This window comes from Sinocyclocheilus anshuiensis, unplaced genomic scaffold (genome assembly GCF_001515605.1).
Source record: "Sinocyclocheilus anshuiensis isolate Anshui unplaced genomic scaffold, SAMN03320099.WGS_v1.1 scaffold964, whole genome shotgun sequence".
Taxonomy (NCBI): Eukaryota; Metazoa; Chordata; class Actinopteri; order Cypriniformes; family Cyprinidae; genus Sinocyclocheilus; species Sinocyclocheilus anshuiensis.
This window is the reverse complement of record NW_015552666.1, coordinates 195,907-214,756: the sequence shown is the minus strand read 5'-3', so window position 1 is coordinate 214,756 and position 18,850 is coordinate 195,907. Positions and strand designations below refer to the sequence as shown.

Genomic DNA, 18,850 nt, shown 5'->3' with positions numbered 1-18,850 from the left:
AATTGTCATACCATTCGAATTTCATATTAAGAATAACCCAAAAAGCAAATTATGCTCCCTTCGAACTGGTTTTCTTTAAAATGCAAATCTTTGTAATCCCGGGCTATCTGTAATCAGAAGCACATTTATAACTGGAATTTCATTTCATTTCATTCACATGCGTTTCATAAACACATAATCCTTTCTGGATTACAATCCGCCATCAAAATGATAAATTTAATTATTCCAGCTGCTGTGAGAAAAGGCTATAAACGATCCGTCACCTGCAGCATCCTCACATGCGATAGTCTAGTAGCCGCAGTGTTGGGAAGGTTACTTTGAAAATGTAATAGGTAGCCGGGACAACTTCTTTATGTTTACAGACGTGACGTAATGACGCAGTGCCATGCTCGAATTTCCCGCGAAAACCTACCCGTACCACTCAAATTAGAAAACATTATTATAAGCTAACCGTTGTGAATCGGGCTAAAGTAAGACGATAGTTTTGAACACTGGCTGGTTATGTACTTGCTCAAATATTGATTTCGGATTACTTTTAACCAAAAAAAGTTACGGACTGCAGCTTTAAATGGAGATATATGTTTAATATGCATTATGATTGGATGAGATCAAAGCATCCACATTTGATCAAGGTATAAATGTTGAGTTTGGGTTTTTCCTCTTGGTCGCACTCTGCAGTCAACTTGGATGACTGTTGAACTTTTCTTGCAAGAAAATAAATATTTAAAAGACTTTTGTCTCATACCTTTATTGGGAAAAGCAAAATTGCCACGACAACAACTAAACGCAACGAATAACCATTCGCTTAATTGCACCTACAGCACTTTATCCAAGGTTATGAGATAAAAACCATGCGCAGCCCCGTAGAGTGTATAAGCCCAATGGATGCGACTTCCCTCCTAATACTGATGTGGTATAGTCTAGAAGGCTAATATTCCCAGCCCCCTGTAAACTATATAGCCTACCTCACACAGGCCGCACAGCTGACAGCATGCACCGCTGGCCTTCGAGACAGAAGCCGTTCAAAGCCATGGCAAATAATCAATAGCCATTAAGGGACTTGATAACTGGCGATCATTGCCACTGTTTAACGCCCATTCTGCCGCCTCAGTGTACAGCAATACAGAGAGGTACCGAAAGCCCCTTGGCCTGTTGTCGCCATATGTCACATCATGCACAGAAATTCCATCAGGCAATGCAGATCCATAACACCATTAGAAATGTAGGCGATCTAAGAAACCAAATCCCTTCTATTCTATTCAAATACCAGAGAGTGAGTGGCGATCAATTAATTTAGCGGTGCATATTTAATTATATTCACTCAATCGTGCAGCGGAAATAAACAAATATGCCGTAAATGACTGGGGAAAAAATTATATCAGTGCCAATCACAACAGGGGCGACCGAACACGCTCAAATAAATCTTACCTGTAATGTCGCCACCAAGAGGGATCTCCAACCCTTAAAATACCCCCGGACGCGCTTGTCAGGTGAACGCAAACAGCTGATTAATGGAGAAAATCCGATGGCATGGCATCCACCTCTGAGACAGAATGGAGGAGAGCGGAGAGGAGTCGGGCTGCCCCTTCTGTGAATAGCGATGTAGGGCTGCGGCGCGCTGAAAGGCGCTCATATGAGAGGAGAGAGGAGGAGAGAGTGATGCAGCTTCACAACAAGCGCTCACGCCTGCCGCTCATCACCACAAGAAGAAGAGTGTTCACCTTAGAACGTTCGTCAACCAATCAGATTCAAACATTCAGCAGCCCCGTAGTAAAAAGCAACATCATTTATATGATTATGAACATTAATAATAGACAATGCACCCTTTTATGGACAGACATCATATTTCAGAGAGGCAAGGGAAATGTAAAAATAATAATAAGATTAATACAAAATTAATAGCCTAAATCTTGTCGTGTGACATGTGACGCCTCTTCAATGAGAAGAGCTAGGCCTATATGTTTTCATCCGAAATAGGCATATGTTTATTTAAGATGAAATCGAAGTGTTCTAGCTATTCAGGTAATGATTTTTAAACTTCTGTCTGCATGAAAATACTTCTTGCATTCCTCATAGTAAAATGTATGATTTATTCAAACACTCTATAACTAAAATTAACATATTTAATTAAAGTCAGTAACAATACAAATAAAAAAACAAGCCAGAAAAACAAAGGAACAGAGAAAATAAAAGTAGATGCACCATGTTTAAAATTGTGCCAGAGAATTCGTGTATGTCAAATGATTCAGCAAACAAGATATCTGCATAGAATGCAGTTGTTTTCCATCTAATGAGGAAGCATCAGCTAGATTCAATTCATTTCAATTCAATTCACATTTATTTGTATAGTGCTTGCCCATGTATAGCTCAAAGTGCATGTCCCATCTCAGGCTTGGCGCCTGGGATGTTTTCAGCTCAGGGTAACCCACCGCTGCATCAGAGCTGTGGCCCCTTGGAAAACTTCTCCTCGCCTGTTTCAATCTGGCATCCCATTGGGACTGACCTTCAGAAGGAAGGTGGTCACAAAGGATGCCTCCAACTCGGGTTGGGAAGCTCTGTACGAGGGCAGACCGGCGTTAGGCTCCTGGTCAAACCTGGAGCAACACTTACACTTCACTGCCTCAAGATGATGGCGGTTTTTCTAGCCCTGAAACCTTCCTGCCAGCCTTAATGGGGCACCATGTCCTGGTTTGTTTGGACAACATGACGGTGGTAGCCTTTATCAATCACCAAGGCGGTCTCAGGTCACGCTCCCTTCACAGGTTGGCTCAATGCCTCTTTTTATGGGCACAAGGCAAACTCCTCTCACTGAGAGCAGTTCATGTGCCAGACAGACTGAACCAAGGGGCAGACATGCTGTCCAGGGACAGTGTTGCTCCAGGAGAATGGAGATTACATCCCCAAACAGTTCAAATGATCTGGTCTGACTTCGGCAGGGCAGAGGTCGCGTCACTTCAGGGTTTTCCAGAGGATGCTCAGCCTCATGTCGGCCGCTTCGTCTGTGATTCCTCTGGGCCTGCTTCACATGCGACTTCTTCAGTATTAGCTCAAAGCATATGTACCATACCATGCTTGGCGCCTGGGAAGATTTCATCTCAGGGTAACCCACCGCTGCATCAGAGCTGTGGCCCCTTGGAAAACTTCTCCTCGCCTGTTTCAATCTGGCATCCCATTGGGACTGACCTTCAGAAGGAAGGTGGTCACAAAGGATGCCTCCAACTCGGGTTGGGAAGCTCTGTACGAGGGCAGACCGGCGTTAGGCTCCTGGTCAAACCTGGAGCAACACTTACACTTCACTGCCTCAAGATGATGGCGGTTTTTCTAGCCCTGAAACCTTCCTGCCAGCCTTAATGGGGCACCATGTCCTGGTTTGTTTGGACAACATGACGGTGGTAGCCTTTATCAATCACCAAGGCGGTCTCAGGTCACGCTCCCTTCACAGGTTGGCTCAATGCCTCTTTTTATGGGCACAAGGCAAACTCCTCTCACTGAGAGCAGTTCATGTGCCAGACAGACTGAACCAAGGGGCAGACATGCTGTCCAGGGACAGTGTTGCTCCAGGAGAATGGAGATTACATCCCCAAACAGTTCAAATGATCTGGTCTGACTTCGGCAGGGCAGAGGTGGACCTCTTTGTCTCAGAAGACAACTTTCACTGCCCAATTTATTTTTTGAAACAGCGAGATGCCCTTCCTCAGGTCATCAGAAGTCAGGGAAGTCAGATGCTCAGTCCTCTTGGTGGCCCCACCCTGGAGGAATCAGATGTGGTTCCCCGAGTTGATTCAGCTGCTATCGGCAGCCCGTTGGCTGATACCACTGAGGAAAGACATTCTCTCGCAAGCGAAGGGCATGATTTGGCATCTCCAGCCTTCATGTTGACCCAACCTTTTTTTTCCTGAGAGTGCACTTTGCAAACAGAATTTTTGAAAATACTGAAGAATTTAAATCTCAACCAAAATGATGCTTTTGGTGAAATTTCAACATTGCATGAATGTCATCTGGATATCTGGTTTGTTAACTTTTGTTTTGCTGAGACTTACATTAATTATTGTCTCAATATAACTTATCACAATGACGATGTAGCAAATTAGGAGTTTATTGAGGCAAAAGTCGTAATTAATGGTTTGTTAATAGCGAGAATTGGACCTTAAAATAAAGTGCGACCCTGCTTTTCTTTATATATTGGCAGTTTATTTCTCTCATAGATTCTTTTGATTCCTTTAACCTGAAAATGTTGCGAACGCAACGTATGCGTTTTCAAATGATCCACAGCGACCCCATGAGTCCGAGGCATTACATTACTTTGCAAATACTCGGCGGGTCCAATAGAAGTCATTTTCGTGGATGATGGGTGGCAATTACCGCACGTGAACCAATCAATACGCGTTCTAAACTTGACTGACGTTGATGATATCCAATCACGTGTCGGCGTTGAACAACGTTGTCCAATCCACGTTCTTTGGCGCAGATTGACATGCACCAAATAGAAAATCATTTGACAACGCTAGTTTGCGATATGAGAGAACTATGGCTTCCTCCTTGATTAAGTGGTTAAGAGGATTATATGTTTTTTTCTTAACATGTCTCCTGTCCGTCCTTGCTTTTTTGAATTTAGAAGAATTAAATGAAATGAAATATGGGATACAGATTCTGCCCGATCCTGTTATTATGGGACAGGTAAGGTTGTTTTGGCCAGGGATGCAGTTAGCTAGGCATGTTTATTTGATACAGACAGCTGTTAGCTTTATGCACAGCTTGACTTATCAGACATTAAAACAGCTTGCCTAGGTGACATCGTTTCATACTAAGTGTCTATTTGTCCAGTGCAGAATAGCTTGTGAAGTAACGAGTGGGGAAGTAGCTATGTGTCAAACAAAATGTTAGACTGTGCCTCCACAGGTAATGTTACTGTATGCTATAGATTTTACACATTTATAACGATATGCAGTTCGGTAAAAATCAGCATAGTGGTGTAAACTGTATCGCCACCTTTCCCTGGTTCTCTTTTTCTAATTCATTTTCTCTGTTTCTGTCACCTTCTTTCTGTTCCTGTTTTAGATGGAAGATGTGATGTTGGTCTCTAACAAATACAAGCAGCTGTATGAGTGTCGTTTGCCAGCTCAGGCAATGCGTTTCCATCAGGACCCGGTGTCAGAACCTGATGTTCAAGGCTACAGTGGCCTAGGAGTCCCTGATCTCCTCAAGCCCATGCAAACCGCACCATGCCTGGTTAAGGTTGACATAACCTCTAGTTCTATGTCACAGTGACTTACACACACTGGAATATACACAAATACTGAATATACACAACCACTTGCACTGGCAAAATTACCTTTGGAGTTGCCATGATTGTGTGGATTATAAAATCATTGCAATTTGACATAAAACATGTTTATTTTGTTCTGTTTTTTAGACCAAAGACTGGTGGACTTACGAGTTCTGCTATGGCCAGCACATCAGGCAATACCACTTAGAAGGTGTGTTAAATCATTAATGTCGTGTCATTATTAAAAATGATGTCTAAATTATGTTTTCCTGTTGTTTATGTTATATTTTAATAGGGAAAAAATGGCATTTTGGAGTTTTAGTTTTGCAGGATAATGTATAGTCTATAATGTGTATTTGCACTATTCAAGGCTTTTTTTTATATATATATTCCATGTCTGTAATTAAAGATTCTGAGATCAAGGGAGATGTGCTCTTTTTGGGATATTATGATTCTGAGTTTGACTGGACCAATGAAACTGCCAAGGTAAGGACAAAAGTTAATGTGCTTAATTTTTATGTATGTATTTATGTATGTATGTATTAAAATTGTATTTATTTATTTATTTATTTATTTAATTAATCATTTAATAGTTAGAGAATTCTGATATTACCAACTATTTTCCATTTATTGCTGATTGTCAATATTAGTAATACAGGGGGCAATATTATAAACATATTAACCCACATCTCCAGAAGTATACTATTTGCATGCCATCTTTGTAGTTATCTTCTTTATATTTCTGTACTTGTCTAATATACAGGTCTACCGGTCAAAAGTTTGGGATCAGAACGATTTTTAATGTTTTTTGCAGGAGTTTCTTATGCTCATCGAAGCTGCATTTATTTGATCAAAAATATAGGAAAAAGTGTAATATTGTGAAATATTATTATGATGTAATATAAAGTTTTTCTATTTTAATATACATTCATCACAGAAATAAATAATATTTTAAAGGATATTAAAATAGAAATCATTATTTTATATTGTAATAACATTTTGCAAGATTCATGTATTTTTTGATCTATATTTGATACTGTATTTGTTTTTTCTGTATTTTTGATCAAATAAATGCAGCCTTAATGAGCATAAGAGACTTCTTTAAAAAACATTACAAGTCTTACTGATCCCAAACATTTGAACGGCAATATATATATATATATATGTGTGTGTGTGTGTGTATATAAAAGATGCATTTTATATTTTTTAGGCATCTAAGCAGCATAAGCTGAAGAGGTATCATAGTCAGTCATATGTCAATGGCTCTAAATGTGACTTGAACGGGAATCCCAGAGAGACAGAAGTCAGAGTAAGATTGCACACACTCACAAATGTTCACCAGTGTTAAAAAAAATGTACTATTAAAGTCGATCTGAAAGCACAGTACATAACCAAATATATGTGGGGACTAATTAAGACAATACGTAATGCCACAGTATGCACTGCTGTTGAAAAGGTCGGTACGATAAAAAAAAAAAAAAAAAAAGAAATTAATAGTTTTATTCAGAAATAATACATTAAATTATCAAAAGTAATAGTTAGGACTTTTACATTATGAAAAAAAATAAATTTCACGAAAATATTAAACAACACAACTGTTTTCAACATTGATAATAACTAGAAATGTTTCTTGAGTGCTAAATCATATTAGAATGATTTCTGAAGGATCATGTGACACTGAAGACTGGAGTAATGGCTGCTGAAAATTAATCTTTGCCATCTCAGGAATAAATTACATTTTAAAATATCTTAAAATAGCAAAAGAGTTGTATTAAAATGTAATAATATTTCACAATATTTTTCTTTATTATTAATTGAAACAATGCAGTCTTGGTGAGCATAAGAGACTTCTTTCAAAAACATTTAAAAAAATCTTACCAACCCCAAACTTTTGAACAGTAGTTTACAACAGCACACTACATTGTGTGCATGACTAGGAGCAAACCACTGCAGTCATTTCCCAACATCTATGGACCTTTTTCACATTTATAGGTTTCTCAGCAGGAAGTCATCATAGTTGGGTAAACTTTTATAGTGGTGAATGGGAGACTACATCAAATATATATATTTGTGTTCCCATTCCCACTCAAATAGTAAAAGAACAACTTCACGATAGTGTTTTCACAACTTTCAAAAAGAGGAAAAAAATAGAGAGACACTGATAACAGCATTCAGAATAGAAAACAATGTCCAAGTTACCTTCACTCCCATAGATGCTGAATTAAAAACAACCTAACAGCAGCGATAACTCTTTTTTTTTTTTGTAATTTGATGCAATGGTAATAATATAAAAAGTAAAGTGATATAAATTTACATACACTTAAAAAAAAACTTTATGCTGATGACCGTTAAAACATGTCATCACAGTCTGTGAAAAGGGTTCTATTGGAAAGCCTTCCCAGCGGAGCTGAAGCTGTTAGGGAGGGCTGAAGTAGTTTTGAAATTGAATGTTAAAAAGCCCATATAAATGTGCTAGATTGAGTGCTCATATAGTGTAGGTCAAAGCCATCGTTAATGACTGTGAAAATGTAATTTATGACTCTGAAAATATATATTTTTTGGGAATGAGTTATTGCTCATGAGTTAGTGGTAATGATAATCTAAATTAATGTGTTTTTCTTTGTTTTGTTTTTTTCAACAGTTTGTGTGCGAAGAGGGCTCTAGTGACTATATCGCAAGGGTCGATGAACCTCAGTCCTGCCGCTACGTCTTAACAGTACACACCTCTCGCACATGCCAGCATCCCCTCCTGCGCCCACCTTCCACTGCCAAACCACAAGGCATTGTGTGCCAACCTGCTCTCAGTGCCCAGCAGTATATGGACTATGTCAATGCTCAAGTCTGTAAGTATGAGAGGTTCTGTTTTTTCCCTCCATCAGGGCCTTGTCATTTAATTTAACGATAGACATATTGGGCAATATATCAAATACATCTAATGTTTCCAGTGACTTTATTGGTGATACAAAATTAAGTTTAATTTGCTTTTATATAGCTATCAAGAGCATGCCTTTTGACTGGTTTCACAATCTTTCCTTGTTGTGTTACACAATTATGCTACATTAAGACTTAAAAAAATCACTGGAAAAATGGTGTTAAGATATATTTTTGTGAATTGAAACTCTCTTTTTTTATTTGAGTTGACTTTTTCATATATATGTTTGTGTGTATGCATATATTATATAGTATATATATGTGTATATGTGTGTTATTTTTTATTTTTTACAACATTTTGACTGTATTGTGCTTCTTGCATTAAAGATCTTTGACTACTTTGTTTAGTTGAAGAAATGGAAAGAACACCCTTTAAATATTGAAATATATATTGAATATATTCAGAAGGATAAAACACATTTGAGATATTTTTTTAAAGCTATATTAGTACTCGGCCCTAGTTCTAGCACACCAGATTTACACCTTAGTCACCTAGGAGAGATGACCTGTATCCTATAATTTGTTAATTACAAGAGCAGGTAAAGCCCAGAATACTGTAACTTCATTATAACAGTTGCTGGTTTCACCATTTTATAGTGCTGTAGAGGAATATTGTGCCAATTGGCTCAGGCTTGCTTACATGGTACGCATTCAGGTTCATGGAGACCTTCAGAAGCTTAATCAGACTTCAGGAGGAGTCTGATTTTGAGGCATGATTTTTTTTCTTTTCACTCATTACACTATTCATGGAAAATGTCCCCACTGCGCAAGTCAAGTCCTGTTAGATGAGCTCTCCAGAGATGCAATCAACCTACATTTAATCTAACTTTAATTGATGCATTATTTTAAGCTCATTGTCATCTCTCTTTGTAGCAACATTCCCTGTTTCTCTGTACTCAGCTGACACTAAACGTAAAGTGGAGCAGATCTCGGAGGAGCTCAAGAACCTGGATGAAATTCTGTCCAAGGATGACAAGAACAAGGGATTGCAGGACGACAAAACCGATGAGGAACCTGTTGTCCATTCAGATGAGCCTCCACTTTCAGAGTCAGAAACAAAAGGTTAGCATGCAATGATTTGAATTTTTTATACTTGTTTGGTCAGTCTAATTTGACTTAGACCATCCACAACACCCTTTCAACTACAATCTCTCTGAATCCCTCACCTAAATCATGCAGTTACAAAAGAATACATTAGGTGGTGCTGTGTAAATGTGACATTGATGTGGTGAAAAGTGATGCCATGTGCTTTCATGACTTTTTTGTACTGAATTATACTATTACAATGTTCACTTTCAAATCGTCATCTTTTAATAAAACATGCTTGTATGTATATCTATATCTATATATATAGTGTATATATACTGTATACATTTTTTTCTTAACCTTAATATTTAACATTAACATTACTGTTCATTTATATTATACAGATTTTCTCCAGGTTAGTCTTTTACTGTCTTAGTTTTTCTTTCTTTGTCTTTTTTTTTTTTTTTTTTAGCTTTCTCGCTTTTGTTTTGTTAGCAGCTTCTGTACAGCATTCAAACAGTACGGTGTTTGTGTGTGCATTTATATGTGTTACAGAGGATGAAGTAGCTGAGGGGGGCCTAGTGAGAGAAGAGCCAGAGGACAAGGACTTCTGGGAGGGAGTTACCAAACCAGCAAGCACAGAGTCAAGCACTGACTCAGAGGTACAGCATCGTTTAAAGCAAATCTTCAATCTATAATATAAACCATATACTCTTTCTATTACCTTTACGCTTGTTTAATTAACCTTTTGAGGGGGCACTGATCATTACTGTGATCTACAACTGTCTTACAGGAGCCTCAGGACAGCCAATTACATGAAAATGACAGTAAGACAATTATTCAAAGTTTAAATAGACTTTAAATAATTTTTGTGACAAACAAAAAAAATATAGCATCAATCAAGTTGTCCTTAAATTAAAGCAGTGCACCTTCATCTTTCTTTTTCTCTTTAGTATTTGGAGAGGAAAAATTTAATTTTAAAATCATCACAGACCCTGCAGACCTCATGAAATTTGTACAACATCTCAGAGAGAGCAACCAAAAAGTAAGTATTTTTGAATCTGGATACAGGCTTTGACAGAGGCTGATTTATCAGTCAACATCTAGCCTTCTGGAGAATATTGGCCAGTAACTGTGGAAAATAACTAGGCAAAAATTGCAAAATCACCTATGACCATTGCATGACCATTGTCTTGCAGTTTTTCTAAATTTACTGCCATAAAGTGTTTCTAAGACACTTTGTCAAGTAAAAAGCCACTCACCCATTAAAAACATGTATCGATCAACCATTAATTTCTGTGCTCTATGTTCAGAACAGGAAAGCTGAGCTGGAAAAAGAGATCCAGCAGTCATCTCAGAAAAAAGAGGAGCAGGAGGAGGAGAAAAGAGAGGAGAGGGCAGCAGGAAGGGAGGTGGAGGAAGAGGAAGGGGATGAGGATGAAACATTGCTGCAGGAATTTGAAGATGAGATGGCAGATCAGTCCGTTCCCTCCTCCAAGATAGAAGAGATAAAAGAAGAGATGCAGAAAGAGTTTGACAACATCATAGAGGAAGTATGAGTTACTACTGTTATAGCCTGTTCTTGTACCAATCAGCCAAAAGCTTTGGCAGTAAATATACTCTATCATGTTTTTATCGCCCAGGCTCAGCAGGAGTTAGAGAATGAAGGTCTTAAGGGCGAGTTTGATCGCTCTCAGGCTACGCAAACTCTAGAAAACACACTGGGGAAACTTCTGGACCGTCTTGAAGACAAGACTGGACATGAGAGTCAACTAGAAACAGAAAAAAATACAGAAATGCATAAAAGCACACACACACAGCATAAGACAGAGGGAGGCCCTTCTGCTGGCAGCCCAAACCTGGTTCCCAAAACACCAGGTAAATATACATAATGGATACTGAGTGAACAGGTGCATGAATGAACTGATGGTAGAATGGATGGCACCTCAGGCATTCATAGAACCTGCTTTTGAGCATATTATACTATACATACACATACACATACTGTATGTATATATAGTATATATATATATATATATATATAGTACAATGTCTGTAAATTTGTGTATAATGGATATGGATATATATGCATTATACAGTGGCCTCAAATCAATAATCTTAAAAAAAAACGTTGATGATAGTCCTTTTCACTTTACTTAATTTTAAGTGTTTAACCTTTGACTGCTCGCAAAGACAAATTACTGGATGCAAATGCTTTTATCTTAATTTTAGTGATAACATTACTGTTCAATAATTTAGGGTTTGTAAGATTTTTAAAATGTTTTTAAAATAATATTTTGATATTATAATTTAAAATGTTTTCTCAGTTTTTTTTATTATAATATATTTTAAAATATAATTTATTCCTGTGATGAAAAAGCCATTACTCCAGTCATCAGAGTCACATGATCCTTCAGAAATTATTCTCATGCTGATTTGGTTCTCAAGAAACATTCCTTATTATTCTCGATGTTAAAATAAGATGTGCTGCTTAACATTTTTGTAAACATTTTTTCAGAATTCTTGATTAATAGAACATTCAAAACAACAGCATATATTTGAAATAGAAATATTTGTAAAATTATATTTTTTTTACTGTCGCTTTTGACAATTTAATGCATCCTTGCGTTAAAAAAAATTTCTGACCCCAACCTTTTGAATGCTTGCATTAACTTATAATCAGCAAACTATGGTCCAAATACTTTGTGGGGCCACTATATACTTTATCTGTATACTAAATCATTGTCACCACTAATACTATACAGTATCATTCTGTTGTGCAATTGATGTTTTTAGAGAGAGACTATATTACATAAAATATGGAGGGGGAATTTTCTGCCGTATCCGCGGTAACCTCCCCTTCCCTCTGTCTCTCATCACCCAAGCCCAAGCGGGCAGCAGTGGCGAGCAGGTAAAAGTCAGGGTGACTAAATATAAGGTGGGTGGAGGTGTGGCTGCAGGAGCGGTTACCGGGGGCAACGATGATGATGATGGTGGTGAGGGGGGTGTGAAGGTGAAGGAACTGGGCGAGGGCGACCCCCAGTGGCAGCAGATTCAGGAAGTGGTCAAAGAGCAGCTAGAGAGAGCCGGCATCAAGGCCGAAGGTAGGCCGGAACACACACACCTAAAGTATTCTTATTTCCCTGTGTGTGTCTTTGTGAGTGGAGCAAAGACTTTATCTTTCATCCACAAAATCTTAAATTATTCTTCTGACTGGGGCTGGGTTTTGCTCTGAGTAACTTGTTTCCTCAAATAAGCACAACTTTTCTTCTCTTTGACTCTGTTCCACTAAGGCACATCTAAACTTCATGATTCCAGTAATTTTGTTTTTCCCTTGATGCTGGCTTATGCATGGCTGCAGAGAAAGGAGGAGGATGTCCTTTTCTGTCTTAAGAATGGCTTTGAAAGAAGAAAGCATTATAGGTTTCGTGTACGCTCACATTTGTCAGTAGAGGGTGGTGGCTGTTGCTCCTGTTTTTCTGGTTTTGGAGTAGAGATGATTTTTAGGCTGACAGAATGTGAAAATGTAGGAGTATGACAGCACTTCATTTGTCTTTCCTACATTCCATAGCCTTCATTACCATCTCTGCATGCATCATTTCTGTCTCTACTTATTTCTTTTATCAACTGTGTGTATGGGAATGAAAAATAATCATTTTGTTTTTTGTCTATTGTTAAACTATAAGAGTATAATTGTTTACGTTAACATGTGAATGATTAAGGATTTTTGGGCCTGTTTTTCAGGAAAGATTGAGGTGAAGATTTTAACCCGTAAAACAGCAGAGGAAGCAGGAGACCAGTGGCTCACTGAGGAGGATACAAAATCATTTAGAGAGCTTCTCATCAACCTTCTGGTATGACTCTATACACACAACTATACAACAAGTGTTCACCTGCAACGTATAAAAAGCAACACATACCTGCAAGTTCACTAAAAAGGTCATATAGAATAAAATTTCTTCATCGTTTGAGATAAAAGAGTTCATTGCACAATAAAAAGTGTGACATGCTCACATTTACCCATCAATGAGACCTATTCGGTATTCCGGTAAACTGAAACCCACCTAGTCACAGTAAGGTACTAAAAAGAAAGCTTCATAGATACTGTTTATCATTTGGTCACATTTTTGGTCACACCCACAATTTCGAGGGTAAAAAGGTTGATTGTAAATAGTGTGGCAATGCATGAAGCACAGCTCACACAGAAGTAACTTTTTTTAAACCGAGCAGCTTTCTATTGGTTGATGTGGCAAATTCAGGGAATTGTTTTCACTTTCACGCAAAACTCCCATTTGTGCAGGAATATAGCCTGTGAAATTTGACCAAACAACTGTATGTGAGACCACACCTTAACAGCAAATAATAAGAGTAAAATGTGGGAATGTTGGTTGAACATTGTGTTTCTAGCCATGTGTAGCACCTGAAACTTTGCATATTTTCTGAAGAATCCCAATATTACAAACTGCAGATTTCCGCATGGATTGTTTTGTGAACAATGTAATGCTTAATTTGTACAGAATTTTATACTGGACCCAACAGAAAACCTATTGTCCAGAAGTAAATATTAGAAGACGGCCTTTAAAAGCAAATATTAAAGGGGTCATATGATGCGATTTCAATTTTTCCTAGTAGACTACAATGCCGGCTGTTCTGACTCACAGACTGTAAGTAAGTTTTTTTTATATTTGAAGAATTTGCCACTGACGATTCAAACGTGAGTTTTGAGCAGTGTAGAGTAGCACTTGTTGTTTGTCATTTCTCCGATCACAAATGCAGACATGGTTTTATGTTTACGTGGCGCGATGCAACGCAACGCATAAAAAGACAGTATAAGTCATTATAATCCGTAATTATGTCCCCACTGGATGCAACAAATGCCTCGTTTATAATGGGTTTTAATGTTTATGTCTCGGCACTCCGGCCGGGACACACCATCACAATATAGTAAGGGGCGTAACATTTCCGTCACACGCTTGAGGTATTCGGCCAATCACAATGCACTGGATAGCTGGCCAATTCGAGCACACCTTGCTTTTCAGACCGATGAGCTTTGTAAAAACGTTTCAGAAAGGCGGGGCATAGAGGAGAAACAATAATGTACAGTATTTGGAAAATAATGTGTTTTTTGAACCTTAAACCGCATAAACACATTTCATTACACCAAATAATGTTCTTTTTAGCAGCATCATATGAAAGGCAAAGCAGCAAAAATTTAATAGGCAGAGAAAGAGAGGGAATTATGACTATTTTAGGTGCACAATTGTTATAATTGTGAGTTTAATTAATTTAAAAGAAAATGCATGATGTGACCCCTTTAATATAAATGCCCCTTACACATTTTAGTGTCATTTAAGGAAAAGGCCTTTTTCATGCTTTGTTTCTTACATTCAGCAGGTAAATAAATTGGTGTTTACTCTTTTTGTGTGCAGACGGGAGGTACAGAAGAAGTATACAAAGAGCAGAAGAGACAGCAAGATTTGGAGAATAACTACAAATTTGTCTGGGGAGAAAAACAGGAAGAGAACCAGTCCACAGGAAACAGTGATTCTGATGAAACAGACTTTTGACTCTTTTCCTCTTCTCTCAAGCAGTTAACCTGAAGAAGGGCATCCAGCGTTCTCTGAACTATAAACTGCCTGGTCGTCACATGCATCAAAACCAAACTGCTCTCTTAGACCATTTAAGTCATTTGAACCCTGTGAGGGATTCAGTCCACTGCCGTGAATTCCTATTTTCCTGAATGGGCATCTGTGAGTGGTTTATATTCTTGCCTGATTTCAATCTTGGAATTATTTTTTTTTTAACAAATATACAAATATACACATTTCATTTGTGTTGTGCTTTATGTCTGTGTGTGACACAGACCATTCTCCTCTCTCACATGCAGACAAACCATCAGTTAGTATGCATGTCAAAGTTTGTTTTGCAAAGACAGTCTGAACCAACATGTTCTCATCCTTGGACAAACAGTGATTTTGTTTGTCTTGGTTGCTCTTGAAAGTCAGAAAATCTGGATTCAGTACAGTATGGCGGTGGAGCTTGATGCAGATTGAATGAATGATGAGTCACTGTAATGCAAATTGAAGCAGTGTCCTACCAGTGTTTTCTTCTGGCGCTTAATTCATATGTTGTGTTTTGTTTTTAATATTGTTGGCCACTGGTTCACAACTGTGGCAAACATCTACAGCTATTCAACCAATCCTGAGCCTGGCCCTGCCCTAAGCAAATTATTCAGTGTACTGCTTCAGTTTGGTCTTAATTCTTAGTTTAGAACTTGGGACAAAAACTGTTGCCAAACATTGGGAATCTACTGCATTTAGCCACTGCTTCCATGTTGCCAGCAGACAAGGGCTGTCTTTGTTGTAAATGTTTTGAATGATCATCATACTTTGGTCGATTGTAAATAATGTTGCTACAGCATTTGATTTGTTTATTGATAATTTAAGGCATACTTTCAATTTAAAGCTTCTGTAAGCAATTAAGTAAAAAAAAAAAACATGCCACTGAAATATGTCTTGAGACATCACACTGTCTCTGTGAGAGCCCCTGTGGTTGGCAAACAGTAAATTAAAGTAGAAGAAAAAATCTGACGGCGGCCCAATCAGAGAACCTAGTAGCGGATCTCTGTTAGTGGTGTATGTTTGGGGCGGAACTACTTGTTTGTCCAAACAATTGGACGCTCAGAAAAATCACTTACAGTAGCTTTGGGTTTTTAAAGGTCACCCCAGCAAACACAACGTTCCCCTACCGTTAGTTTTTGGTTCCCTTTTTTTTTTTTACCCAAATACTACATTCTGGGAACCAAAAATTGTTAGCTGGGCCACAAGATACGAGATTTTTGTACTACTAAAGAAAAGTTTAATCTCAGAAACCTGTTGAAAATACATTGCAAATTCTTGTGTGAAAGATGACTGAACAATAAAATGTACGATATGCTGTAGTCTACAATAAATATTAGTTAATTCATAGGTTTAAACAATGTTTAGCCTTGAAGGTCTCACATTCAAATTACAAGCTCACATCGTGTCTTCTGAGCATTGTGACAAAAAGCATTTTCATTCTGGTCCCAATTTTATTGTAAGTAAAATCTAACAATTGATAGTATACTTATATAAATATAAGTTAATATACAATGTGAATAAATCGGGTATAATATTATAAAATGGCGTATAAAGTGATATTAACCTAATTAACATAACACAAAATATACCCCTGTTACTGACAGCTTTCGAAATAAAAGTTACATTTGTTTTTATATAATGCTTGATTTAATAAAAAATAATGAATTGGGTTACTAAAATTACTTGAGTAAATTTTTGCAGAGTTCCTCAGAGGCAGGGGCTCAAATGTAAAATAGGGGCAATTAAAAAAAAAAAAAAACAATTAATGGTCAAAAGTTTGGATACATTTTATGCAATGTTGATTTATTATCAATGTTGGAAATGTGATACTTTTTTTTCAGGATTCTTTGATGAATAAAAAGTTAAAAAAGAACAGCATTTATTTAAAATATAGCTTTTGTAACAATATACACTACCGTTCAAAAGGTTGAGGTCAGTATTAATTTTATATTGCAAGAAGTCACTTATGGTCATCAAGCCTGCATTTATTTGATCAAAATTTTAATATACTTTAAAATATATTTTATGCAATGTTGATTTATTATCAATGTTGGAAATGTGATACTTTTTTCAGGATTCTTTGATGAATAAAAAGTTAAAAAAGAACAGCATTTATTTAAAATATAGCTTTTGTAACAATATACACTACCGTTCAAAAGGTTGAGGTCAGTATTATTTTTTTTTTAAAGAAATTAGTTTTTATTCAGCAAGGATTTGTTAAATTAATAGAAACAGTGATAGTAAAGATTTATATTGTTAGAAAACATCTCTATTTTGAACAAATGCTGTTCTTTTTTTAACTTTTTATTCATCAACGAACCCCAAAAAAGTAGCACAGGTTACAAAAAAATAATTAAGCAGCACAATTGTTTCAAACATTAATAATAAATCAGCATATTAGAATGAGTTCTGAAGGATCATGCACTGAAGACTGGAGTAGGCTAATGATGCTGAAAATTCAGCTTTGCATCAGAAATAAATGATATTTTAAAGTATATTTAAAAACATTCTTTTAAATTGTAATAATATTTCACAATATTACAGTTTTTTCTGTATTTTTTATTAAATAAATGCAGGCTTGATGAGCATAAGGCACATTCATAATGCTGTTACTGAGAAAAAACAAGATTTGGTTTTTAAAAAGCCTTTTTCCAAAAGGTACATCTGGAAAAAAGGGGGGTCGTCTTATAATCAGGGTCGTCTTATATTCGGGCCAATACGGTAAGTGAATGGAATACTGATTACCATTATTGCAACTTTTGGCGCTGCACGGTTTTGTGCAGTCCTTTTGTAGTCATTTAGCATACATTTTCTCAGCGATGTAGGCCTAGTTTGACTTATAAAATTAGACAAACCGCAGATCCAGATCACTCCACAAATAAGCTCGTCTGTCCCATGTCAAGCTTTGCATCACAGAAATAAATGATTAAAATAGAAAAACATTCTTTTAAATTGTAATAATATTTCACAATATTACATTTTTTTCTGTATTTTTTATTAAATAAATGCAGGCTTGATGAGCATAAGGCACATTCATAATGCTGCATAATTATCAAAAATGGTAATATAATAAAGTCGGCACGTCACCATTTCGCCAGCCTGCACTTCACATAATAGGCCTGTAGGTGGCACTTGGGCTTCATTAACTATGATAGTTTTATGAAATAGTAAACGGTGTAGCCTATCATACATAAATATAAGTGAATTGAATAATGATTACCATTATTGCGACTTTTGGCGCTGCACGGTTTTGTGAAGTCCTTTTGTAGTCATTTAGCATCCATTTTGTCAGCGATGTAATTTGATTTATAAAATGAGACAAACCGCAGATCCAGATCGCTCCACAAATAAGCTCGTCTGTCCCATATAATTTTCAACCGATTTATGAATAAAAACGGAAAATGACCGCTCCACTTCACATTGTTTTCCAATGAAATTTGAACTTGTGCCAGCCCATAGGAAAGAAGAATCTAAATTGAGATTTCTTTAACATTTCAAATATTTCTCCTAGACAGAAATGAGGTTACTTTAAGATTGAATGTAGATTTATGCTTGAGTCTCCTGCTTCTCAAAGTTGTCTCCTGAGACAAAAACTCTAACACTCTCATATATGAAAGTATATTTAAAAAACATTCTTTTAAATTGTAATAATATTTCACAATATTACAGTTTGTTCTTTTTTTATCAAATAAATGCAGGCTTGATGAGCATAAGACACATTCATAATGCTGCATAATTATCAAAAATGGTAATTTTCGCCAGCCTGCACTTCACATAATAGGCCTGTAGGTGGCACTTGGGCTTCATTAACTATGATAGTTAAGTTTCATGAAATAGTAAACGGTGTAGCCTATCATACATAAATATACCGTATTGACCCGAATATAAGACGATGTTTTTTTCTTGGAAATACATCTGAAAAAACGCGGTTGTCTTATATTCAGGGTCTAGACTTTGACATGTCAATAATACACCCACAACAATAGGTGGCGCCAAATACGCATAA

The 18,850-nt window shown here is 36.9% G+C and overlaps 2 protein-coding genes across 4 annotated transcripts in view; one reads left to right on the top strand and one right to left on the bottom strand.

The window, feature by feature from the left end:
• Positions 1–1,583, bottom strand: part of LOC107667298 (beta-1,4 N-acetylgalactosaminyltransferase 1-like) — a 29,279-nt gene extending 27,696 nt beyond the window's left edge. For both annotated transcript variants that reach the window (XM_016458940.1, XM_016458941.1), the window contains exon 1: positions 1,429–1,583. The gene's annotated coding sequence lies outside the window, so the exon portion shown is untranslated. The remainder of the gene's footprint in view (positions 1–1,428) is intronic.
• Positions 1,584–4,486: 2,903 nt separating this feature from the next.
• LOC107667395 (protein OS-9-like) lies at positions 4,487–16,159 on the top strand. Of its 2 annotated transcripts, XM_016459064.1 has the most exons (15): positions 4,487–4,677; positions 5,059–5,235; positions 5,414–5,477; positions 5,676–5,752; positions 6,477–6,575; positions 7,908–8,109; positions 9,098–9,259; positions 9,779–9,885; positions 10,017–10,050; positions 10,177–10,268; positions 10,537–10,776; positions 10,867–11,101; positions 12,109–12,327; positions 12,968–13,077; positions 14,653–16,159. In XM_016459064.1, the coding sequence occupies exons 1-15, from the start codon at positions 4,528–4,530 to the stop codon at positions 14,788–14,790; spliced, it is 2,106 nt and encodes a 701-aa protein (XP_016314550.1). In that variant the 5' UTR covers positions 4,487–4,527; the 3' UTR covers positions 14,791–16,159. The 2 variants fall into 2 exon arrangements, with proteins under 2 accessions (XP_016314550.1, XP_016314551.1); XM_016459065.1 differs by lacking the exon at positions 12,109–12,327.
• Positions 16,160–18,850: the final 2,691 nt, after the last annotated feature.

Excerpts from the sequence above, each read along its gene's own strand:
- LOC107667395 (XM_016459064.1), top strand. The coding sequence starts at position 4,528 with ATGGCTTCCTCCTTGATTAAGTGGTTAAGAGGATTATATGTTTTTTTC. Across the intron at positions 4,678-5,058 it reads ATCCTGTTATTATGGGACAG|ATGGAAGATGTGATGTTGGT; the intron begins GTAAGGTTGTTT and ends TTCCTGTTTTAG. Across the intron at positions 9,260-9,778 it reads TTCAGAGTCAGAAACAAAAG|AGGATGAAGTAGCTGAGGGG; the intron begins GTTAGCATGCAA and ends TATGTGTTACAG.